At 41.0% G+C, this 27,264-nt stretch overlaps 1 protein-coding gene across 1 annotated transcript in view; it reads left to right on the top strand.

Annotated features, from left to right (window-relative positions):
- The first annotated feature begins 13,258 nt into the window (after window positions 1-13,258).
- The window catches only part of RASEF (RAS and EF-hand domain containing), a 101,875-nt gene continuing 87,869 nt past the window's right edge, over window positions 13,259-27,264 (top strand). The window contains exon 1 of the mRNA XM_006834950.1: window positions 13,259-13,689. Coding sequence (XP_006835013.1) covers window positions 13,259-13,689 — 431 coding nt within the window. The remainder of the gene's footprint in view (window positions 13,690-27,264) is intronic.

The raw sequence follows: 27,264 nt of genomic DNA, 5'->3' as shown, positions 1-27,264 counted from the left end.
TCCCACGGAGCGGCTGGTAGTTTCGAACCGCTGACCTTAAGGTTCGCAGCCCGATTCGTAACCACTACGCTACCAGAGCTCCTCATATATAGGTTCTAAGTGTTTAGAAATTCTCATTCTATGCAGTGTTATCCTTAGTTTGTTATGATCTACACAGCTGAATGCCTTTGCATAGTCAATGAAACACAAATAAACATCTTTCTGGTATTCTCTGCTTCAGCCAAGATCCATCTAACATTAACAATGTTATTCCTAGATCCAAATCCAGCTTGACTTTTTGACAACTCCCTGCCAATGTACTGCTGCAACCATTTTTTAATTATCTTCAGCAAATTTTACTTGCATATACTATCTATCTATCTATCTATCTATCTATCTATCTATCTATCTATCTATATATTTATTTATTTATTTTACAGTTTCTGCATTTTGTTGGGTCACCTTTCTTTGGAATGGGCATACATATAGATGTCTTTCAGTTAGTTGGCCTGTCTTCCAAATTTCTTGGCATCAGTGAGTGAGTGCTTCCAGTGCTGTATCAGTTTGCTGAAACATTGAGTGTGCTTCCAGTGCTGTATCAGTTTGCTGAAACATTTCAATTTGTAGTCCTTCAAATCCTGGAGTCTTGTTTCTCACTAATACCTTTAGTGCAACTGGGATTTCTTCCTTCAGTACCATTGGTTCTTGATTACATATTACTTCTTGAAATAGATTAATGTCACCCAATTCTTTTTGGTGCAGTGCCTCTGTGTACTCCTTCCATCTTCTTTTAATGCTTCTGGAATTGTTCAATATTTTGCCCATAGAATCCTTCAATATTTCAATCTGAAGCTTGAATTTTTCTTCAGTTCTTTCAGCTTGAAGATTGCTGACTATGCGCTTCCTTTTTGGTGTTGTAACTCCAGGTCTTTGCACATTTTATTTTACTTTGTCTTCTCAAAATTTATTTTTTGTAATTTTCTATTCAGCTTTTTCACTTCATAATTTCTTCCATTCACTTTAGCTACTCTATGTTCAAAAGCAAGTTTCAGTTTCTTCTAACAGGTACCGTAGTCTCTATTTCCTCTCTTTTTAAATGACATTTTGCTTTCTTCATAGATGATGTTCTTGATACCATACCACAATTCATCTGGTCTTTGATCATTAGTCTTCAGTGTGTCAAATCTGTTCTCAAAATTCTCTCTAAATCCAAGTGAGATATATTCAAGTTTGTATATTGGTTCTTGTGGACTTGTTTCAATTTTCTTCAGCTTCAGCCTGAACCAACATATAAGAAATTGTTCCTCAGTTCATCCTTGCCATTGTTTTGGCTGATGATATTTAGCTTCTCATCATCTCTTCCCACTGATGTGGTCAAATTGATTCCTGTGTATTACTGGTGAGATCCACATGTATACTCACTAACTATGTTAAAAACATAATGCTATTTACAGTGATATAGTTGTCGGTCTTGTAAAATTCTACCATACAATCTCCAGTTTTGTTTCTATCTCCAAGGCCACATTATTCAACTGATCCTTCCTCTTTATTTTCAACTGTTGTGTTCCAATCACCAGTAATTATCAATTCATGTTGGTTGTGTATTTGATCAATTTCCTATTGAACTTGTCATTCATATGTAGTAAATCATATGATTGTCCAATTCAAATTGACCAATGCCAGTTCATTTCAGCTCATGGATGACTAGTATATCTTTATGTGCTCCATTTCATTTTCGATAACTTCCAATTTTTCTAGATCCATACTTTGTGCATTCTACTTCTAAGTATTAATGTATACTTGCAGCTGTCTCTTCTTATTTTGAGCTGTGCACCAGCAGCAAATGAAGGTCTTGAAAACTTTACTCTACCCAGGTCATTAAGCTTGACTCTAATTTGATGAGGCAGCTCTTCCTCTGTCATATTTTAAGTACCTTCCAACCTGAGGGTCTCATCTTTTGACACTATATCTGACAATGTTCCACTGCTGTCCTTAAGTTTTCAGTGATTGTTTCCACAGAAATTGACCACATTTCCCTTCTTTCTAATATGTCTTAGGCTGGAAGCTCCACTGAAACCTGTCCACCACTGGTGACCTATTGATATTTGAAATGCCAATAGCATAACCTTCAGCATCATACCAACACACAAGCCACCACAGTATGGCAAACTGACAGACAAGTGGTGGTAGGGCAGGGCTAAAGAGAAGGAAACACCACTTTCAGAAGTATAGCCATAGATGGTGGATATGTTGAGAAACAATAGCTTCACATTTTTATATTTTTTAAGTATAAGTTTCTATGATTTTATAACAATCCTTTTTGACTTATTATCATACAACCAAATAAGAAGTTCAACTAAGTCTAGTTAAGAAAAATAAAATAGATGTTTTAGTTTAAAATATATATTTGAGTAAATATGATAGAATATTACCATTTGCTAACTCTGGTTGGGGGTATATATTGCTGTTCAGTGTTGTCGAGTTGGTTCAGACTCATAGTGATCCTGTATAGGGTTATCAAGGCTTTAAATCTTCTTTGTAGCAGCAAGTCTCATCTTTCTCCCATGCAGAAGCTGGCAAGATCAAACCTCAGACCTTGTGGTTCACAGTCCAGTGCTTATTGTATGGAGTCACCATGCTGGTGGCTAGCGGGGGTATATATGTATTATATATATATATATATATTTTTTTTTTTCCCATTCTTTGTGCAAAGGTTAAATAGATCAGTATAATGTATGTTTACAGACACATTCCCTTTTTTAAGTCTTAAACTTGCTTCCTGTAACATCCTGAGGAATAAGGAGTCATAAGCTATTATTCATGAGGAAATGAAGACTCAAGCCTTTGCAGTATTGCTTATGTTTAAGAGTTTCTGAACCTACTAATTGCTCCCTCAGTGGTATGCCATTACTTGCATATCTAGTTCTATCTTAACTGGAATATAGGATCTCTCTGGGGCATGAGTGCAAAGTCATGCTCAAAGGAAGGCTCTTGTACCTGAAGGAAATGCTACACATTTGAGTACCATGTACTTCCATTAAAAGCCTCACCCACTTACCTGGTGGAAAGGTGAAAGGAGTGGTGCCCTTTCCATTTTACAGGATGTTGAGACAATTTATGATATTGTGGCAAGAGGTACTTTCTTATGACTCACCACCCCAGTCTTTGTCTAATAGGGACTTTCCCCGAGAATGCTCTTAAGAGTACTTACTTTGGGAAAGCTCATAGAAATTGAAATAAAGACAACATAACAAAACAAAAAAGCTTCCAGAGTCAGATACATTTAGGAAATGTTAGGCTTAACAGACATATCTTTCTTTATCTCATCCAAGTAGGAATTTGGTAGGACTCTTCCAAATTTATTTGAATTTTACAAATGCATTTGATCACAAAACTCATTCCTTCCAAGAATATCTTTTTAATGCTTTGAGAAACATGCTCTAGAAAGATTATCTCTGATTTTTAAAATCCTTGAGCAGCCACAGAGCAAGTTGATCTTTCTCAAAATCATGCTGATAACTAGAGGCAAGCTCTCCTTACCCACTGATTCATTGTCTCTCAAAGGCTGCTCTATTATCTCAAATTCCTAGCTAGCTGATTCTAGATGCTAAAATAGAAAAGAATAGCCTCCTATTTATTTCCTCTCCTCTCTTTCCTAAAAAAAAAAAAAAAAAAAAAAGAGAGAGAGATTTCCCCTGAGCATATTGCTGGGGATATTCAAAAGCATTCCTGTAGCCTGATAGTTGAGCTGGCACAATGCACACCAAGAAATGGTCTTGTAAGTGAGAGTTCACAAAAACACTGTGGACATTTTGTTAAGAGACATCCTCTATCTCTTCCCCCTGAAGCTGGGAGATGGTTTGGTTAGGCAGAATAGAGAAATGCTAAAAAGTATATTTTTGATATTTACTTTTTCCCTTGGAAATAAGAAACTATTGGAGTCCAGGTGTGGCACTGTGGTTTAAAGCGCTGGACTGCAAAGTCAGTTTGAACTGCAAGGTTGGAGGTTCAAGCTCACCAGCTGCTCCCTGGAAACCCTATACAGGGTCACTACGGGTCAGTACTGACCAATGACACTGAACAACAAGAAAGAACTATGTAGTGAAGTATAAGCTATCTGGAGGACAGTAGAATCGCTGCTAAAAACTAAAGGGGAATATGCTTGGATGTATAAGGTGGAACCGTATTTCAGAGGCCTTGGAGTGCTCCTATGAAGAGTTTGCTGTTGGTTCTTTTTTCCAGTGGGAAAAGATCATTTATTGTTGTGAGGAATTCTTTTGTGCATCGTGGGATGTTTAGTACCATCTGTGGCCTTTACTCACTAAATGCCAGTAGCATCTCTTCCTTCCCAAGTTGTGATAACCCAAAATATCTCAAGACATTACTAGATGTATCCTGGGGGAAAAGGTTGCTGTTGGCTTAGTGTCACTGATGAGAGAATGACAGAATAACTGGTGTTTTAGGAGGATTATCCAGTTGTTGTGTAGAATGGACAGGAGAAAGGCAGAAAAGGAGATGGGGAGAATGTATTAGAGGCTGTCCCATTACACCAGGTGTGGTACATTATTACAAAAAAGATCCCCAATGAAGTTGGCGTTAAGTGCTGCCAGTTGGTTCCAGCTTGTTGTTGTTAAGTGCTGTTGAGTCAATTCCAACTAATACTGATTTGTATGGGGTTTCCTAGGAGTGGCTTATAGATTTGAACCTCCAACATTGCAGTGCTTTGTGGTCCAGTGCTTATCCTATAGTGCCACACCAACTCATAGTGACAAAGTATAGAGTTTCTGAGGAGTGGCTTGTGGGTTTGAATGGATGACCTTGCAGGTAGTAGTCCAATGCTTATCCTGCAGTACCACACCAGGATCCCAATATGAAACTGTTGTTCAGTGCCATTGAGTTGGTTCCTACTCACAGCAACCCTGTAAAAGGTTTCCGAGGAAAGGCTGGTGGGTTTGAACCACTGATCTTGCGGTTAGCAGTCCAGCATGTATCTTACAGCACCACACACCCCTTTATTTGTGGTCTTGTCTTCTCCCACACTGACTAACGACTTATATATAGCTTGCTTTGGTCATTGGAATATATCTGCAAATGTGTTACAAGCTAAGGCTTGAAAAGCACTTGTTCACTGGTGTTTTCCCTCTTGGAATACTGCTACCATGTGACAAAGCCTGGGCTAGCCTCCTGGAGACACTATGCAGCCACCAATCACTACTAATTGCCAGACACATTCCTCAGATGTGAGGCCATCTTAGACAATCCAATAAAGTAAGCTAGGGTAAAGAAAATGTTATTAAGAAAATAACACAGAAGAGGAAATACATCTATAGTACTATATTGTATTTGTTTATACTGTAAATTCCAGCAGGAATATTCTGTTTGGGGCTTTGTAGCTTTCATGACTTTTTCTGTTACAATGATGGCATCTTCCATGATATGATCTTTCCAGACTTCATAAAGATTTATCTACCTGGGTTCTCTTCTATAGTGTTAACAATCCTTTCCGAAGAGCACCATGTATCAGGAACTTTAAGGGTCCTTATGACATCCAGATCTAGAAGTTGATTTAGAGACAGGTAGACCACTTAGATACATTCAGTGTTGGACTTACGCAGTTCTGGGTGGTCAGGAGCAATGTACAATAGCAGAAGAACTTTAAAAGGCTTACTGGGAAAGTATCTCTTAATTTCAGGGATAAAACATGAAAAGAATCAATACAGAAAAAAAAAATCTAATTGTCCATGCCTTCTTGTTGTGCAATCAAAATACTGGCAGCTGGTGTTTATCTTTTCACTTCAAGGCTCAGGGGTTAGCAGCTTTATAGATAAAGGCAATCCTGATCATAAACCCAACTGCATTTGGCAAAGCAGGAGAGTTAGTCTATCCCTTCCAGCCTTAAAGCCTGGTGCTCATATCTCTTCCTTACTAATAAATGTCCTTGGTGGCATTTCCCCCTCAGAATAGGGCACTTTCTTCTGCATGAAAAACCTGTTCAGGCATATAACCTTTCTCCTCAATGATTTTCTTAGTGGTGTCTGGAAGTTTGTCTGCTGCCTCTTTGTCAACAGAAGCTGCTTCTCCTGGTTTTTTGTTTTGTTTTGTTTTGAAAGCCAAACCTCTTTCTCAAATCATCAAATTATCCTTTGCTGGCATTAAATTCTCCAGCTTTAGATCCATCACTTTCCTTTTCTTTAAGTTTTCTTATATGACTTCGCTTTTTATTGAATCATGTTAGAGTCTTACAGGTATGCCTTTCTTATAGCAATCCTGTATTCACACAAAACCTGCATTTTCTATATGAAATAAAAAGGTATTTCACAAAAAGTAAAGGGTTTTCATGATTCCTGTTGTGATAACTTCACAGATTTCCTTTCCTTCCTTCCTTCCTTCCTTCCTTCCTTCCTTCCTTCCTTCCTTCCTTCCTCCCTCCCTCCCTCTCTCCCTTCCCCCCCTCTCTTTCTTTCTTTCTTTCTTCTTTTAATTGATCCTTACACTGGATTAGTTTATCTTGAAGTGGTGGGCAACTGGAGCTGTAGACTCAAATACAGTAAATATAAAGCAATTCAGGTTTTTCTTAATATGTAATAACTTTTCTGTGCTTCTTAGCACTTTCAGTGCCACTAGTGGTATTTTAAAGGAGTCCTGGTGTGGCACTGTGGGCTAATGTGCCAGATGGCAAAGCAGTTTGAACTGCAAGGTTGGTGGTTCAAGCTCACCAGCTGTTCCTTGGAAACCCCTATATAGGGTTGCTATGAGTCGGGACCGACTCAACAGCACTTCACAACAACAACAGTGCCATTTTATATGAGTCCCAAGGTATTACTCCAGGTTTATGGTGTTGCAGGAAACACAATGAAAAATATGTGAAAACTATAAGAGATCACATTTTATTTCAATACACAATATGTATTGGAAGTATAACTGCAAGGTTGTGGTTCAAACTCACCAGTTACTCCTTGGGGTTGTGGTTCAAACTCACCAGTTACTCCTTGGAAACCCTGAACATGGTCACTATGAGTTAGAACTGACTGGAAGGGGACATAAGGACACCAATGCAATTTACTGGAGAGGTGAATTTTTTACTCAGAGTTGATTAATGTCACATGTCACTTTAAGCAAATACAGCACTTGAGCTCACCACAATAGCGACAGAAGGTGGTTACACAATCATTGCAGTAGTACAGATAATGTTAGACAGTTATGACTGCATCTTTACATTTTTTCTTACATTCCTCTTGACTGTGAACTGTACCATGCATGGTCTTTAAGTGTTTGTTCATGTAAGTTTTTATAAATTACACATTTTTTATAATAGATTTAGATATGCTTTATGAAGATTAATGATAAAATAGATGAGTAACTGCATATATTTTGTACACTCATTACATGTTTAACTTTTTCTTAGTTTAGATTTTCTAGGTTGTGTAGCTCAGCTGTGAGCTTCTTTAAGCTGTTGCAAATCTCCAAAACTTTTCCCAACTTATTTACTGAAAAAAAAATCTGCTTATAAATGGACTGATAACAGTTCAAATCTGTGTGGTTCCAGGGTTAACTGTAGTTGCTGTTTTAAATCACTAAGTTCTGGGTTAGTGTGTTGTAAAGTCAGGAACGGTCAAAATTCATCAGGGATAAGAATCAGAATCAGCAGAAAGCTGATTCCTATGAGGAAGAGGTCTGCCTAGCCTGTTCTCCACAATTTCTGACACCAACCATTCTTCCCATATCACTCTCTAATTCACTGCAGGGTACGATAATTCACTGCAATAGCTACACACTATACTACGCACCATACTCAGAGCTCTGTAGTTTGTTAGGGAAATAACACTTAGATCAGGCTCAACTTGGAAGTAACAGCAACAACTCAGGATCTGGAACAGGAAGCAAGATCTGGAAGATTCCTCCTGAGTGGAGCACATCTCTACTTTGTGCAATGCTGGTCAACTGCCAAGCTGGATGGCCTTCGCAACTGCTCTCTGTTGTCAGGCTTCTCTGCCATCAGACCTCACTGTATCAGGACTCTCTGTATTGGCCTCTCTGCTGATTGAAACCTACTCAACAGCACTTAACAACAACAGGAAGAAGCAAGAGAAGGAGTTCTGGTGTGGCTCTGTAGAATAAGCACCGGACAACAAGGTGGGTTTAAACTGGAAGGTCGACATTTCAAACCCACTAGCTGCTCCTCAGAAACACTGTATAGGGTTGCTAATGAATCAGAACAGACTCGATGGCATTTAACAACAGCAAGCAAGTGAAAGATGAAACTGTAAAGATTTTACAGTCTCAGAAACCTTAAGTAGCAGTTCTGCTCTGCCTTATATGGTAGTTATGAGTCAAAATTCTCTCAATTGCACTGGGTTTTGTTGTACCCATTAAGCAGTGAATGTTGAACACTAGAGTTTTATGAGTAAGATTTTTTTTTTTTTTTCTTTAACCTCAAAGGAATCTCATTTGGATATACAAGGATAATTCAAAAAGTTTTGTTACTAGGGTCCAGTTGGTATATGCATAAAAACCGAGTGCCATGAGTATTTCCGATTCATAGAGACCCTGTGATCTGCTCTTTATGGGAGCAGATTGCCTCAACTTCTTCCTGCAGCTGCAGGGGGTGGGTTTGAACTGCTGACCTGTGGTTAGCAGTTCAGTGCCTATCCTACAATGGTCTTGTTCCTGCAAGATCAACCAGCCAGACTGTTTCTAAAAACCATCAATGTTTTTAAAGAATGTGTTTAAATATGGCTCAGATCCCTGGTGGCTCTGAGTTGGGCTAACTCTAGGGTCAGCAGTTCGAATCCACTAGCTGCTTCTAGGGAGAAAGCTGAGGCTTTCTCTTTCCATAGAGATTTATAGCCTCGGATACCTGATAGATGATCATTATGAGTCAGACTCAATGGCAAACAACAACAAAAACAATACAACACGGCTTTGTGATCAGTGATGGCTGCAGATAAGTTCTATCAATAGTACAATTGTCTTAGCCTCCTTAAGATACCTTCAAAAGAAAGGGTTTTTTTTTTGTGTGTGTGTGTGTGTGTGCCATGGAATAAAATATTTTGAGGTCAAATGATTTTTAATAAAACTCAGATGAGCATCTTTCTAAATCATTGAAGCTTTACACTAAGTTTACAGAAATGCCGCCCCACATGAAACAACATTTAAAAAAACAAAATCAAGTGTTTTAAGGAAGGTTGGGAAGAACTCAAATGTGAGTCATAAGAGACCAGACTGTCAACCTTGACAAGTGAAGGAGCTGACTGAAATCTAGAAACTGATGGAATAAGACCAAAGAATTACCATTGATGCTGTAGTTACTGAACTGGGATCTCATATGGTTCTTCATTTTAACTTTTAGTGAACATCTTGACTTCAGCAAGCTTTCAGCCTTGAAGGATGCCAAAGGCGTTGTGGGACAATCAGCTAGCTCAATGAGCGGATCTTTCCATTAGTCTTTTAGGCAAGATTAATGATAATGAAGACAACTTTATAGAACAAATGGGAACCAGGAACAAGTCTTGGTTTTACCAATATGATCCAAAGCAAGGTTTGATCAAAACTTTGACTGCTGAGGAGATCTGCTGGGCCAGTTAAATTTGAGGCAAGGAGGTTAGCTTGAAAGTTAAGGTGACTGTTTTTCTGGCTGTCCAAAGGGTAGTTTCAATTGACTTTTCCCTCATGACACAAGATGATCACAGGAGTTTATTATGAAGAAACTATGTACCATGGAGTCGGTTTTGACTCATAGCGACCCTGTACAGGGTTTCCAAGGCTGTAAATCTTTATGCGAGCAGAAAGTTTCATCTTTCTCCCACTAAACAGCTGGTGGTTTCAAACTGCCGACCTTGAGGTTAGCAGCCTAATTCGTAACCACTATGCTACCCGAGTTCTTTGAAGAAACGATAAGAAAATGAAAATGGCATTGGTGATAAAAAGGTCAGGAAAGTTGCATCAAGGAATTTTTTCCCATTACAACAATGTACCTGCTCATTCTTCCAGGGTAGCAAGGGCTGTCCTATAAGAATTTCATTGGGAAATCTTACATTATTCACCCTACACCTCTGATCTTGCCCTTTCAATCTTTGTTTTTGTTCCACAAACTCAATAACCATTTAAATGAAACACAATTGAAGTCACTCAAGGAAGCCCAAATTGCCATTTTGATATGGTAAACCTAGAAGTGTGCAGAATTCTTCAGGGGAAGGGTAATTGTTGTTGTTAGGTGCCATCAAGTTGATTCCAACCCACAGTGACCCTATGTACAACAGAATGAAAGATGGCCCCATCTTTTATCACAATTGTCTCTTGAGCCCATTGCTGCTCTTACTGGGTCATTGCATCTAGTTGGATCTCCCTCTTTTTTACGGACTTTATCAAGCATCATGTCCTTCTCCAGGGACTGGTTCCTTCTGATAATATATTCAAAGTATGAGAGACAAAGTCTAGCTATCTTGACTTCTAAGGAGCATTCTGGGTGTACTTCTTCTAACGTAGATTTGTTTGTTCATCTGTAAGTCCAAGGTACCTTTAATATTCTTCTCTAAAACCATTACTCAAATATATCAATTCCTCTATGGTCTTCCTTTCATATGCATATTAGGTTATTAAAAATTCCATGGCTTGGGTCAGGCATACCTTAGTCCTCAAACCAACATCAAAAGTGCTCTTGAACACTTTAAAGAGCTCTTGGACAGTATATTTGCCTAATGCAATATGTCATTTGATTTCTTGACTGCTGCTTCTGTGAGTGTTGATGGTGGGTTCAAGCAAAATGAAGTCTTTGACACCTTCTATCTTTTCTCCTTTTATCATGATACTCTTTATTGCTCCAGTGGTGAGGATTTTTGTTTTCTTGACATACAGGTGCAACCCATTCTTAAGACTGTGGTCTTTGATCTTCATCAGTAAGTATTTTAACTCCTCTTCACTTTCAGCAAGCAAGGTTGTATCACCTGCATATCGTAAGTTATTATGCGATATGAGTATTCCTCCAATCCTGATGCCACGTTTTTCTTCATATAATCCAGCTTCTGGGATTATCTGCTCAGCATGCTCTAGTAACAGTTCAAATCTACCAGCTACTCCGCTAGAAAACGTTGAGTATATATTATTATTATTATAGTATATAATAATAAGAGTCTGCAGCAATAAAAAAACTTTTTATTGTGAATGAAAGGTGAAGGGTTACAGAGCAGATCATCAGTTTACCATTAATCAAATAATATAACTTGCTTAATTATAAGGATTGCAATCCTTGTACCATCAGTTAACATTAGTCACCTCTGTTTAGTTTTAACACTTGCATTCATACCCCTGTCTCCAGCTACCTTGTCTTTCCTTTGCCAGCCTTCTTCTTATTATATATTGCCTGCCATGTCACCACATGGTGTGGTGCTGTGGGAGTCCTGGTGTGGTGCTGTGAAAGCGCCAGACTACAAAGCCATTTAAACTGCAAGGTTGGTGGTTCAAGCTTACCAGTCACTCCTTGGAAACCCTAAACCCACAAAGATTTATAGCCTCAGGAACCCTATGTTGCCATTGAGTTGATTCTAACCCATAGTGACCTTGTATAGGGTTTCCAAGGAGCGGCTGGTGAGCTTAAACCACCAACCTTTCAGTTCAAATGACTTTGCAGCCTGACACATTAGCCCACAGTGCCACACCAGGACTCCTCAGAAACCGTATACAGGGTCGTTATGACTCGGAACTGACTTCAAGTCACATAACCACCAACCACCACTATCACCGATTGAGAAAGTATGGTGAAAGAATACAATCTTGTCACACACCTTTCCTGATTTTGAACCATTCAGTGTTTCTTTGTTCTGTTCGAACAACTGCCTCTTGGTCTATATAAAGGTTCTTCATGAGCACAATTAAAGTGTACTGGAATACTCATTCTCTGCAATGTTATCGGTAGCTTGTCATAATCCACACATTAAAAGCCTTTGCATAGTCAATAAAGCATGGGTATTCTTTCTGGTATTCTCTGCTTTCAGCCAAGTTCCATCTTATATCAGCAATGATATCCCTAGTTCCATGTCCTCATCTGAATTCAGCTTGAACCTCTGAACCTTGTCAATGTACTGTTGCAGCCATTTTTTAATTAGTGGAAGGGTTAGAGAAATGAAACCATTGCCTTCAAAAGACCTAGACATAGGATATGTTGAGAAACAATAGCTTCCCATTTTGATATTTTTGTTTAATTAAGATTTCTATGATTCTCTAGCAGTACTTTTTGATAAAATTTTCTCAGGTTGACGAGGTGAGTATTGAGGAAATGTGTTTGGTAGTTGTTGGGTTTGAACCACCGACCTTGTGGTTTGCTGTCCAATGCTGATCCTACAACGCCACATACATAATGCATTAAGCAATTTGGAGTTCTACCCATATTTTTCCTTTCTGTCCTTTCCCTGCTCATGCCAGCACCACACATGGAGAGAGCTTGACTCCAGACAGCAAACTGGCTTACCTGACTTTATTGCGCTTTGCCAATTACATTTTTTTTTTTAGTAATTGAAGGATTCCGGCAACCTGGCCTTCAGCAAGTCTATAGGCACCATTTTCCACATAGCACATGCTCACTTCGTGTCCGTGTCGTGTTTTGGTAATTCTCACAATATTTCAAACTTTTTCATAATGTTATTACACACTTAATAGACTACAGTATAGTGTAAAAATGACTTTTACATGCACTGGGAAACAACAACAAAAAATAGGTAACTCCTTTGTTGCAATTCCAATATTCACTTTATTGGGATGGTCTGGAACCCACCCTGCAATAACTCCTCAATAACTCTCAGGTATGCCGAAGAGCATGGCAATATCAGTGCTGTTGTAGAATCAGTTCATGCTGGGCCCCCAACTCCATGAGCCTCCAACTCAGGCTCTGGCTAGAGCCCCACACCAAAAGTACAGTCGTTAGCCTGGGGGCGTGGGAACCAGAGGCAGCGCCCCTCCTTCCGCTGGGCGGAGTCGGCCCCTCCAGGAAAGTGGCTACTGCCTCCTTGCTCCGATCGGGGGCAGTCCTGCTGTGTGGTGTTTGGAGTCGGGGGCGCACTCCTTCTGCTCCCGGGGTTTGCTGGGATCCAGGAATCCGAACTCGGACGGACGTCGGAGCGTGACGCCCGGCGGTTTCTGACTCGCTCTAACTCTTCGGCTCCGCCCAGACATTGTCGCAAGTGGTGGAACCAGCCGGACAAGCCGAACTTGCCTCAACTCCCGGCGGCAGCAGGTGGCCCAGACGGGCAGCGCGCGCGCTCTGGAGCTTTCTCGATCTCCTGGCGGTATGGAGGCAGACGGGGATCCCGAGGAGCTGAGCCGGCTGCGCGCAGTCTTCTCCGCCTGTGATGCGAACCGCTCAGGGCGTCTAGAGCGCGAGGAGTTTAGCGCGCTGTGCTCGGAGCTGCGTGTGCGGCCGGCGGAGGCCGAGGCTGTGTTCCAGCGGCTGGATGCCGACCGCGACGGCGCCATCACCTTCCAGGAGTTCGCGCGCGGCTTCCGCGGGGCCCGCCGCGGAGGGTGGCGCCGGGGCTGGGGGCCTCGGGAGCTAGGGCCGGCTGCTGCGGAGGTCGGGTCCCGCCTGGGGGACAGCGAGGAGGACGCGGACGACGAGGACGCAGCGGCCACTCTGCCCGCTCCGTGGGACCCGGCGATCCCAGGACGGGCTTGGCAGGACTTCCAGGCGCGACTCGGGGACGAAGCCAAGTTTATCCCCAGGTGTGTGTATGTACACTGCTGGAAGGTGGGGGTGGTGGGGACATTTTTACCCTTCCTGATGCGTTGCCGTCTGTCTCTTTTAACTTGCGCTGTTCTAAAGGCACTGTAGGATCAGCACTGCACTACGAACCACAATGTCGGCAGTTCAAACCCACCACCTACTCCTTGGAAAACTTTACAGGGTCGCTCTGAGTAGGAATAGACTCGACAGCATTTAACAACCACAACAACTTTTCTCTGTGTGGACTTCTAGTGCTGTAGGATAAGCTCTGGAATGCGAACCACAAGGTTGGTGGTTCAAACCCACCAGTCGCTCCTCGGAAATCCTATACAGGGTCTCTATGAGTTGGAACCCACTCACTTAATTAACAACAGCAACAAGTCTCTTCTCTGTGATTTTTTTTTTTTTCTTTTTACTATTATCCACTATAACTTTCACCAGAATTAAGGAGAAAGGATGTTTTCAGAAAGGTAGGGTTTGGGTAATATGTTTCCCTTGATGAATTCTGTGCCCTACAAAGGGCACCTTGTTTGTTCACAATGGGGGTGGAGGGAAATTCGCAGTAATTCGTGGTGTTTGGAGATTCTTCCTTCTGGGTTCAGACGTGTGTCCTGATCTCACTGCATCCTGGTCACAGATCTACACAATTGCCAAGGCGGTGCCCTGGGGCTGTAGACCTGGCAGTTTGCCTGATTGGCATCCTCTGTGACAGTTTTTGGATTTATGAAAACACTGACACTATGCAGAAAAGAGACATTAGTGGATATTTACATTGTTGGGCACAGATTGGCATTTTACTGAATCTACTCCTTTAATTCTCAAAGCCTGCTTGGGAGGTAACCTTTATTAACTCTCATCAACAGGGAAACTCTTGGAATTTAGACCTATGGATGTTAAGGGATTTGAGCAGTTTATGAAACAGCAGAGATTTGGTCCCAGAAGTGAATTGCAAAACTCTTTTTTTTTTCTCCTCTAGAACAGAATAAAATAATAACTCATACAATATATTCCCTGTCCCTAAGGCTCAGAGATAATGCAATAGCAAGTTAATAATACTAAAGGAGAAAGGAAGGAGATCAGGGCATGGAGAGAGAACTGCTTTAATTTTATTATCTTTGATATTGTTTTGCATCTGTGCCTTGATGCCATGGTATTTCCAGCTGCTGTTTTGCAGTTCTTCTTCAGGTAATAAACAATACTTTAATACTGGAAAATAATCTTTATGCTTTTTATTTGGATTTTAGTTAAAATTACATTAAGATCTGGCCACAATTATTAAGAAGATTCAAAAGGCATCCTTTTGGATGATATCTGAGACATAAGACTCAGAAATCATTTGGGATGATACCTGAGACAGCTGTTCACAGTTCACAGTTAGATGTACAGAGCAGACGTCTGCCCAATTCCTCCTTCAAAGAAAGTTTGGGTTTGGAAGAGTGACTCACTCACCTCAGCGTGGAAGTATTGTATAGAGAAAGGGATGTGAGAGGATCCTTTTGATTATATGCAATAAGTTAAAGTGTCGTGTCCCTACCAAGGAAGTGGTGGTGGTGTGCAGTTAAGTTCATTCAGACTCATAGGGACCCTGTATAGAGTTTCCCAGGCTGTAAATCTTTGCATGAGTAGAAAACCTCATCTTTCTCCTTAGGAATGGCTGATGAATTCAAACTGCTGACCTTTCTGTTAGCAACCCTACCTGTAACTCATTACTGCTAACCTGAGTCTCTTAACCTATAATCATTCTGGGGGCATGCGTGTCTAATTGGAAAAGAACAGATATCAGATGTAAGAATGTTTGACTCCTGCAAAATGTAGTAGTGTAGTTTCTGTTTCTAATATCACTATGCTTCCAGAGCTCTCTATCAAGGAAGTAGAACTATTTCAACATTGCTGTAATCTCTAACTTGGTTTGGGTCCAGTTAATTTTAAAGAGTAACATTTTTAGAAATGAGGTAAATGAGTTCGCATCATGTTGTTAACTGCTGTTGAGTTGGTTCTGATCCTGTATAGGGTTTTCCAGGAGTGCCTAGTGTGTTTGAAACACCAACCTTGTTAGCTGTTGTTATTAAGTGCTGTTGAGTGGGTTCTGACTCATAGCAACCCTATATAAGGTTTCCAAGGAGCAACTAACTGGTGGGTTTGAACTGGCAACATTGTAGCTCTCAGTTAAGTGCTGTTTCTATAGTGCCATACCAGAACTCCCCACATAACATTAGAAGTTATCTCTTGCACTTTCTCTATATATACATGCAGTCCTGGTGTGGCGCTGTGGATAAAGCAGTAGAGCACAAGGTCTACTTGAACCACAGGTTGTCCGTTCAAACTCATGAGCTGTTCCTTGAAAACCTTATTGTTGTTGTTGTGCAGTGCCTTCAAGTACGTTCCGACTCATAGCAATCCTATATAGGGTTTCCAAGGAGCAGCTGGTGAATTTGAACCACCAACCTTACTGTTCAAACCAATCTTGCAGTCCAGTGCTTCATCTCACAGCACCACACCAGGACTTCAGGAAACCCTATACCAGGATCTTTATGAATTGAAATTAACTTGACAGCACTTAACAGTCACAACATGCATATATGCAAGGCACTGTGGTGTTATTGGTGTTGTTAAGTGCCGTCAAGTCGATTTCGACTCATAGTGACCCTGTACAGGGTTTTCACGGAGCAGCTGGTGAGCTTGAACTGTGAACCTGCGGTTCAAACCTACTTTGCAGTCAAGTGCAGTAAACCACAACGTGACCCTAGGATTCCTTTGATGTTTCAGTGGATTATAAATTGGGCTGCTAATGGCAAGGTCAGCAGTTTGAATCCAAGATGAGACTTTCTGCTCCTATAAAGATTTACAGCCTCAGAAACCCTATATGGGGTTGTTATGAGTTGGAACCGACTTGACTTGGCAGCGCACCACCACGTACAACCACCCAACACCACCATATATATGCCTATGGATCTACTTTCCGGAGTTGGCAAGGTTCAATAGCAAATATTTGTCACTTACCCTGAAATTATTAAAATAGCCTTTTTAAAGATCTGAGTACAAGCCAGGACTTAATATTATTGGTGACATAATTATTATCATGATGTCTTTCCAAACACTTTTAAGATGACTAATTTTTGTGAGTCCCAGTGTCACCTGGTAGACTTGTGTCATAAGCCCCACCCTCTTCTGATGCGAGATTAACAAGTAAAATATTTGCCTTCCTATACTTGTTCCAGTCGAAAAGAACTAAACTGAGTTGCTTCATCTGATTATTACCATGGCAACCACTAACTGTTTTGGTAATTGGTCTGTTTCTACTCAACTTCCTCCTACAGCTGTTCACCTTCCCTTCCTCCCATCCAAATATGATAAAATGCAACAACCTTTTGTTATTGATAATGCCATTGACATTATTTCAGGCAAATTCATTTGTCAAGCATTATTGGAGTGTCTTTTATGTGTCAGATGCTGTCCTAGGTGCTTTCTGAGGTACCAGGAACAGAGAGAAGGGTAAGATGTGGTTTCTGGTCTCAAGGAGCACACAATCTGGGTGAGATCCTTCTTAGAATTTCATTAAAGAATTCAAGTTTCATGCAAGAGGGTTATTTAAGGAGGTCTCATGTATTGTGGGCAAAGCCCAATGGAAACAACACTGTAAGCAGGAACTTGCTTTGATGTCTTGCTTTACTATCTTTTAAAAAATATACACATATTTGTTCATTTTACTCCACAATATATCGATGCTTGCTTCAACATACAGCATTGCATTTTCTTCCAAGGCGTATAGTTGTTTCTGTGGGAAGATGTGTGACATTTCATCTATGTCTCTGCTTCCCACCTGACACTTCATCCTTTCCTTCTGGGAGCATGCATGTCTAATTGGAAAAGAACAGATATTAGATGTAAGAATGTTTGATTCCTGCAAAACATAGTAGTGTTGACAGGGTTTCTGTTTCTAATATCACACAAACTTTCTAGTCAACATTTTGAGTAATTTTGACTTTAACTCTCCAGTCATCAATAACTGTGATGTTGTTTGTTGAAGCAGAATTGGTTCTGACTCATGATGACCCCGTGCACAGTGGAAGGAAACGTTGCCTGGTTCTGTGTCATCTTCATGATTTTTGGTATAATTGGAAGCACAGGGCTTTCTAATTCCCCTAATTGTCAGAAGTAAATTTCCAGGCCTTTCTTTCTAGTCTTATGTCTAGAAACACCTCTGAGACCTGTCAACCCTTCATGACCGTATTGGTATTTGAAATAGTGATGGCACAGCTTCCGGTATCGTAGCCACAGCCCACAGGCAAGCCACCACTGCAAGATGCATTGTTGTGATATTAGAGAGAATGTACTATTGCATTGCTGTTGTTGTTATGTGCCATGGAGTCGGTTCCGACTCATAATGACCCTGTACAGGGTTTCCGAGGCTGTAAATCTTTATGGAAGCAGAAAGCCTCATCTTTCTCCCACGGAGCGACTGGTAGTTTCGAACTGCTGACCTTGCGGTTTGCAGCCCGATTCGTAACCACTGCGCTACCAGAGCTCCTTGTAAAAGGATAAAAGTGGCCTCTGACATGTGTGTCAATACACTCTTAAGTTTGCTTTCACCTGCAGCCTTGAAGGGCTCCTTTCCTTAAAGACTGGGAGGGGTGTGTTATGAGAAGTATGACCTGTTAACCTGAATCCAGCACTTTTAAGTGGTCTATATAGTCCTGGTGTGGAACTCTAGGATAAGTACATGGTCATTAAGGTTGGTTTGAACCATAAGGTTGGCAGTTCAAACTCATCAGCCACTCTTTGAAAATCCTATATAGGATCGCTGTGAGTCAGAACCGACTTGACGACACTTAACAACAACACCAACGCAGCCAGCATGGCCAGTGCCACTTGGTACACTGGAATTAGGTCAAACAGTAGATGAAACCAGCATGGGCAAAGGAGATACCATTGTGTAGTGGAGTTCAGGGATGAAGATAGTAGGAGGCCAGGAAAAGTCTACCAAGTGGGAGAGAATATGGAGGGTGGGAGAGAAAGAAAACAGTATCTGTACTAATTTACCAAAAAACCCAAAGCAAGCCCTCTAATACTGTCTATTCCAATTCACAATGACCCTGAGTAGTTTCTGAGATTGTGAGTCTTTACGGAGGCAGCCAGCTTCGTCTTTTTCCCGTGGAGCAGCTGGTGGGTTTGAACTAACTGCAGTTAGCAGTCCAGTGCTACCAGGGTTCCCAGTTTGTGTGGAGGCAGATCAGTGGTAGAATGTTCACCTCTCATGCAAGAACCTGGATTTGATCCCTGGCCAGTACACCTCATATGCAGTCTCAGTTGCTAAACAGGTTTCTTTGGAGCTTCCAGACTAAGATAAACTAGGAAGAAAGACCCAGTGATCTCTTTATGCAACTCTGCCACTGAACCTGTGGATCACAGCCGTCTGATTGGCAACCAAACGGGACTTGGCAGCATTACCTTTCTGTTGGGCACGCACGGGGGCACTGTGAGTTGATGGCCGACTTGATTACAGCTAGAAGCAAGCCACTTTGTGGTTTCAGGGTAGTTATCTTGATGAAAGAAGTTTTGTGCCCAGTATGTACTCAATAAATGTTTACTGAATGAATCAAATAAACCTGTTGCATCAATTTCTTGGTGCCCATATTTGTACATCAAAAGTGAAGTTAGTTGATACTGTTTGCATTGTCTTCATTTCTTCTGCAGATTCTCTCACTATTTTTTTGGCTTTAATACACAGAAATTTATTCTTTCTCAGTTTGGGAAGCAGGAAGTCTGAACACCAGCTATAGAAATAGGGCTTGGTCTCCTTTGAGCATCTGTAGGCCTGGCATTCCTTGGAGATCTCCATGTGTTGTTCCCTGGTTCTAGGGGCTTCACAGTGCAGGGACCCCAGATCCAAAGGACACCATCCACACCTGGCTTTAATTTCTTGGTAGTAATGGGTCCCTCTTTCTCTGCTTACATCTGTCTCCTTTTATCTCTCTTTTTAAAGCTTTTATTATGAATTGAGTGATAGTTTACATGGGAGAACATCAGTTTTGCACTCATCCTATTGTATTTTGGTTTTGTTTCCTTGTAATGATTACAATCCCTTCCATGCGTCATTATTTAACAATATTTGCTTCTGTTCCCTCTGTTTTATTTTTATTTATTTTTTAATGTTTTATTGTGAATTATGTGATAGTTTACATGGGAGAACATTAGTTTTACATTCATCCTATCGTATATTGTTTCATTGCCATGGTTACAATCCCTTCCATGTATCATCAACCAACCACAGGATATACCCTGCAAGCCCCCCAGTCGTCAGCACACAGCCCTTGTCCCTTTTATTTGTTTTTTTTTGATGGACACAAAAACACTCAGGAATATATAATCATTTAAACAACCCAGGGGCACATTCTGCCAGCCCTCCTTCTGGCTGCCAGCGCATAGCCTTGCTCTTTTCTCACTATTGTTTTAAGTTGCAAATGTTCACTTGTCCCAAAGAAAACCGAAAGTAACGTTTTAATGTGAGCTGGTTGTGCATGATATTGCCAGAGAGAGAGGGCTGTAGGAGGTGTGTGTTTGTGTGTTTGTGTTGACCATTGGATGGGGATGGGAGGTCTGGAGACTCACCTTTCTCATGAAGTCCAGAGTCTTATCAACCAAACTTGTAGTGATTTTACATGTTATTTGTGAATTTATTCTTTTTAATAAATTATCTTAGAACCCTGCATTCTCACCAACAGAACCGTTAGGGTGTGCCTGGCACTAGTATCATAATGGATTTATGAACGGGTTCAGGTTTTCAACAATAGTCACATCAGGGACAGACTGAGGTTGCGTGCACCTCCTGTAACAGGTGTAAGTGTGTCTGGTAACCTGCATGACAGAGATAGGGCAGGACGTATTCAGACACCAGAATCAGCTTTGTGTGGTCAACTGCTTCATGAAGTTTCTAATGTTTCTAGTTATACAATCTTGAGGGGGACTAGCTGATTTAATAATTTAGACCCAAGAAATGTAATTGGGAAGAGTACCCACGTTTGAACTGTATGCAGACTGGTAAAACAGCTTACCTTTGCATGCTCCTCTAATGGTAATTATTAAACGTTAGAGGGAAGGATCAGCAGTCGAACACCAAGCCCTTTTCACTAGGAAGTTTTAAAAACAAGTTGCTGTAAGTACCCAGAGGCAGCGTTTCCTGGTCAAAGGTTTCTTTGCACTTTTCTTTCTTGGCTTCCACTTTAGCCCTTTTCTAATTGTCTTCTTTGTAATAGTGTAATTGCATTGTATTATCTCTTAACTTTTGTCTGATGTGGAATTTGGTTTTTCCAAAATGGGAAAGGCAATACAGAGGCAAAGAAGGAGACAGAGGGTCAGAGAACAAGAAAGAGGGCCAGGGAGTGTGAGGGAGAGAAAGACAGGTCAGCAAACTGATAGGAGACATTGACTGATTGATTAGATAATGCCTCATTTGCCCCCTTTCTTCCCACTCGAAGGTGGTCTTGAGCCACTTTGAGATGGGGTCGGTGAATCAACTCTTCTCTCTTTGATTACAGTTCCTGAGTATCCTCAAAGTGTGTGTGAGCATCTTGGTTCTTTAGAGTGTGATTGTAGTGTATAAATATGTACATATATGTCTGTGTATATATAATGCAAATTATATATGATGTTGCAGAGAGCCCAGTGGATCCATATGGTAAACAATGGACTGTGATCCCTAAGGTCTGTAGTTTGAACCCGCCAGCCACTCTGCGGGAGAAAGATGAGGCTTTCTGCTCCTTCAAAACTTTAAAGCCTTGGAAAACCTATACAGGGTTGCCATGAGTCAGAAAGAACAGGACGGCACTTAACAGCTGTCGAGTTGGTTCCATTTCATAGTGACCCTGTACACATGTTCTTAGGTGTTGTTATAAGGATAAGTCACAAAACATTCCACAAAATCATTTATTAAACAAAAGTGTTAGAAAGTGAAACTATGCATATGTATACACATGTTTGTTGTTGTTTAGTGCTGTGAATTCTATTTCAACTCTTAGCGATCTCAAGGAGCATTTGAACCAGCAACCTTACAGTTCAAACTGATTTTGTGATCCAGTGCTTATCCTACAGCACCATACCAGGACCCCACATACACATATACTTGTATATATATACAACCCCTTGTTAGAGAGCAGAACTGTGCTGTAGGGTTTTCTTGGCTGGCATCTTTATGGAAGCAGATTGCCAGACTTTTCTTCTGTGGTGCTATTGGATACTGCTGTGGTACTTTAGGTTAGTAGCTGACTGTTTAACAGTTGCATTATTTATCCAAATGAAGATGTATTTATGTGTATATCTTTATTTTCTAAATATTGCTGGGCTGTTGCTTTCTTTTTTTTCTTTTATCTCTATCACAATTGAGAGTCCATTGTTGTTGTTATGTGCTGTGGAATTGGTTCTGACTATAGTGACCCTGTACAGGGTTTCCGAGGCTGTAAATCTTTATGGGAGCAGAAAGCCTCATCTTTTGCCTGCAGAACAGCTGGTAGTTTCAAACTGCTGACCCTGAGGTTAGCAGAACTTGGCTGCTAACCAGAAGGCTAGGAGTTCAAGTTCATAAAAAGATAATATCAGAAGAAAGGCCTGATGATCTACTTCTAAAACCTCTTCATTCTACTCTGACACACATGGGCTTACCATGAATCAGAATTAGCTGGAGGGCAATTCTTTTTTTAGATGATAATTATATGTATTATTACCCTGCTGAACAGGAGAAACTTGTTTGTTACAAACAACCACAACTTCCCAGCCGTGCTCCTGGACCTTGTGTAAGTCTGTGCATGGTTTAATTTTTATGTATTCTCCTTATGTGAGGTGGCCCTTTATGGTTTTGATATTTAAATATAATCTCAAGGTAATAATTTTCCTTTTGGCCTTCTGGTCTGTGTTGCAGCATATGGAATCACCTAAATTCGGGAGGCATAAGAATCAAAATCCACATAGAGCTGCTTCCTATGAGTTGGAAGTCAGACATACCTCTCAAACTTCTTTACCATTTCTGACCACAGCCTTTTTCCCTCCTCCTCCGCTCCCCGCCCCCCACTCCCCATGGCACTCTGTACTTCTCTACTGGGTTCAGTCATTCCCTAAAGTGGCCACACAGAACTCATAGACCATACTCAAGCTTTATGGTTACCTGGGAAACAGCAGATTCACAGAAGGATAAGAACTGGACTGCGAACCACAAGCTTCACGACCTACCATCTGTTCCTGGGAAACCATATACTGGATCGCTATGACTCAGAGTTGACTCGATGGCACTTATCAACAACAGACCTATATGGAGTCCTGGTGTGGCACTGTAAGGTATGCATTGGACTGCTAACTGCAAGGTCAGCAGTTCAAACTCACCAGCTGCTTCTTGGGAACCCTGTCACTATGAATTGGAACTGACTCAGCAGCATTTAACAATGACAACAACAGGGACCCTATATAGCATTTCTGAGACTGTAAATCTTTATGGGAGCAGAAAGCCTCATCTTTCTTCTGTGGAGCAACTGATGGGTTTGAACCCCTGACCATGAAGTTAGCAGCCCAATGCCTAAGCCTCAGTGCCATGGGGCCTCTTTTATAGAAACAAGCTCCTTGTCAGTTTCTATAAACCAACTAATCCCCTCAGTGGACTGCAAATCACTGGATTCTGTAGGTGGATTTTCAAGGTGTGTGCTGTAGGATAAAGCACTGGACCGCAAGATCTGTTTGAACCAAAAAGTCGGCGGTTCAGACTCACCAGCCACTTCTCAAAAACCCTATACAAGGTCTCTATGAGTTAGAACTGCCTTGATGGCACTTAACAAAAATTTGAATAGTAAATCGGCCAATCCCTTGCAAGATTGCATTCCTGACAATAATTTTGGGAAGAGTCCTGAGCCCATGTGATGATGTCAGTCAATTGAGGTCTTAAACAAAAGTTCACATTTTTTGCTGGCTGAGGTTTTCTTTTTCCTGGTGAAAAGCAGTCCTATGGAGTAGAAAGCAACCTGGGAATCCCTCAAGTATGTTTTCCAGTGAATTAAGGAAAGGTACCAACGCCTCAGAGGTTTGCTCTCAGAATATGAAGTGAGAACCTGTGTGTTCTGTCCCTTAAGGCCTGGGCAAAAGAAAAGGCTTAAGAAGAAGTGTCTTCAGCAAGCCTGTACTCCAAGAACCACAGACTACTCTCTAGCTTGTCTTTTAACTGAAATTTTGTTTTACTCTTCTACTAAATTATTGTTCAAATTCACGGCCATAAAACTCCTATCACTTTGGCGTTTCAATGTTCTTTTTCTGTTTCATTTGTAAAATACAATTGTGTATCATGTTAATCTTCCTTGAATGGAAGTTTTTTGGGGGCAGACAAAATGTCATGATGACTTAATAATGTATTTGTTGTTGCTGTTGTATTTGCCTCCTAATAGGGTATATGCATTCTTGCTTTGTCTATCACTTGCTATTAATTTAGGTGGCACCTGTATGGAAGGAATGAGATGAGATTATTTATCGTGGGTGTTCAGGCTGCATATCTTTGACCTCATTAGTTTCATATCATGTTGTAAAGTGGAAAGTAAATACTGTCTCCAGAGAGAAGTTGTATTGATGAAATTTATGACCCGTATTATTTCCTTGAAATTATTTCCTCAAAAAAGTTAATTGTTCAATTAGCAAATATTTGCGGTCTCAAATTTGGGGTCTCCTGTGGTAGCATAGTGGTTACAAGTCATGCTGCTAACATCAAGATTGGCAGTTCGAAACTACCAGCTGTTCCGCGGGAGAAAGATGAGACTTTCTGCTCCAGTAAAGATTTACAGCCTCGGAAACCCTGTTCAGGGTCGCTGTGAGTCGTTCCAACTCCACGGCACATAACTACCACCACCACCACCATGATGTTAATGAGACCACATGCCATCGACAGGATTAGGCTGTATTCTTTTTTTTTTTTTTTTTAACTTTTTATTGTGAATCGAATCAAGGTTTACAGAGCAGATCATTGATTTTACATTCAACCAGTCATACACTTTGCCTCATTACATGATTGCAATCCCCTCCATCTACCAACAGTTAACAGCATTTACCTCTATTCACTTTAACCTAGACTGTATTTTGTGTTCATCTCTTTTGAAATTCAAAAGGAGAGATAACTGAACTGAGCTCAGGGGGACAGACCTACTACCACCAAGAAAGAAGAGCCAGGAGAGGAGTGGTGCATCCTTTGGACCTGGGGTCTCTTTGCTGTGAATCCTCTAGATCCAAGGGAAGGTTGATGCCAAGACCCATGGAGTCTCTAAGGAATGCTGGGTCTACAGATGCTGACAGGAGACAAGGACCTTTCCCCAGAGCTGACAAACAGAAAGCCTTCCCTAGAGCTGGTGCTCTGAATTTGGACCCTGAGCCTCTAAGCTGTGAGTGAGAGGATGAATTTCTGCTTGTTAAAACCATCCACTTGTGGTATTTCCGTTAGAGCAGCACCAGATAGCAACAATACTCACTAATGGAAATAATCACGCTCCTCTAGTTTTTTAAAATTTAGTCTTAGGATACTTTATGAGAATGTTTGCCCCTGAGATACTTTTATGATCATTTATAACCATCAAAATATAAAGCATGCCCAAGTGACCGGTTGGTTCTAATCACATCTTTGACCAAGAATGTTTTAATATATTTGGATATAAGGCAAACGAGGGCATAATAATGAGTTATTGATTTTGAAACCTGAATGCAGTGATGACAATATCACATCATGTTGGCTGCCTGCAGTTACCTGCTCCAGAGGTAGATATGCTTATGGGAGGTTGTAGGCAGCATTTACTGACTTGTTGCCCAACTGCTTAGACATGGTGCACAGCACCATTTCATCCCCCGATGTGACTAGTTACCTCGTCGTTCTTGCTTCTGTAAGACAGAATTAGTCTGAGGTGATTTACTTCCTGAAGAAAAAACCCAATGTTTACTTAGAAAGTGCATTTCTTAGGATATTTGTGTGTTGTATTTTCATATGGACTTGCCATAAACTCATGTTAGTGTCTGGTGTTCAATACTTTGTTTCTTCCTCCCTGGAGATCTGTTGGCATGGCATTGTCTGCTCTAACACAGTGTATGCACTCCTGAAAAGTCTGATGTTCTGCAAACATATAACTTATTAACTGCTGCCCAGTCATTTGTGACTCAAACAACTCTAAAAGACAGAGAGAACTCTTTAAGGTTTTAGAGACTGTAAATCTTCACTAGAGCAGATAGCCTCATCTTTCTCCCACTGTACAGCTTGTTGATTTGAACTACTGACCTTGTGGCTAGCAGCCCAACACTTAACACACTGTATCACCAGGCCATGCACGGAACATATTAAAAAAAAAAAAAGTAGAGCTGGACTGACTTCTCATTATCTGTTTAACTTTGCAACCAGAATACTAAAAAACAAACGAACATTATGCAGTAGGCAAATCTGCCGCTGAAGACCTCTTTAAAGTGTTACAGAGCAAAGATGGTGCCAGATCCAAGCAGTGGTATTTTCAGTCACCTCATGTGCATGTGAACATTGGACAGTGAATAAAGAAGACCATAGATGAATCAGTACATCTGAATTATGGCTTTGATGAAGAACATTGGAAGTACCATGTACTGCCAACGACAAAACAACAGTATTTTTCTTGCTTTATATACATTAATTAAAAGCAGTCACTTTGATGAGTGTATGGTGCATCTGACCTAAGCCATGGTCTTTTCAGCCACTTCATGTTGTTGTTGTTAGGTGCCATCGAGTTTGTACCGAGTAATAGCAACCTTATGTACAGCATAATGAAACACTGCCTGATCCTGGGCCAACCTCACTATTGTTGCCACACTTGAGTCCATCGATGCTGCTACTTGGCCAATCCATCTCATTAGGGGGCTGCTTCCTCTTAACCTTTGACCCTCTACCTAACCAAACTTGATATCCTTCTCCAGCAACTGCTCTCTCCTGACAATATGTCCGACCCATGAGAGATGAAGTTTGGCCATCCTGGCCTCCAAGGAGCACTCTGGTTGCACTTTTTCCAACAAGGATCTGTTGGTTCTTTTGGCAGCACATGGCACTTTCAATATTCTCCTCCAACACCATAACTCAAAAACATCAATTCTTCTACGGTCTTCCTTATTTACAGTCCAGCTTTGCCGGGGTCTGGCCTCGACAAGGGGGTGAGTACACGAAGGTGGGGTGTCTGGCAATGATAGATAGAGAGAGAGAAAACAGACACAAAGAAGACAGACACACAGGTTTAATGCAAGCTGCCAGACAGACTGCTCGGGGGCAGACATTGCACACAGAACTCTAGGTGGGATGTCTGGAGAGGTGAGAGAGAAAAGAAACACTTGGAGACCAGAGTGGATGCAAAACCGGCAGACAGACTCTCCATGCAGTAAGCAGTAATGCATGCGGGATTCAGTCTGCATCTGTCTTTTATTTCAGGGAGGGACCTTACACAAAGGAAGGAGGGGATTATTAAGACATGGTACAGAAGTGAAATGTGATTAATCATTCAAAACAGGACAAAATGATTTATAGGAACAAATTTCTAAAACATACATCACAAATTGTCTTG

This window comes from Chrysochloris asiatica, unplaced genomic scaffold (genome assembly GCF_000296735.1).
Source record: "Chrysochloris asiatica unplaced genomic scaffold, ChrAsi1.0 scaffold00014, whole genome shotgun sequence".
In the NCBI taxonomy this organism is placed as follows: domain Eukaryota; kingdom Metazoa; phylum Chordata; class Mammalia; order Afrosoricida; family Chrysochloridae; genus Chrysochloris; species Chrysochloris asiatica.
The sequence above is the reverse complement of the archived record's forward strand: the minus strand, read 5'-3'. Positions and strand labels throughout refer to the sequence as shown.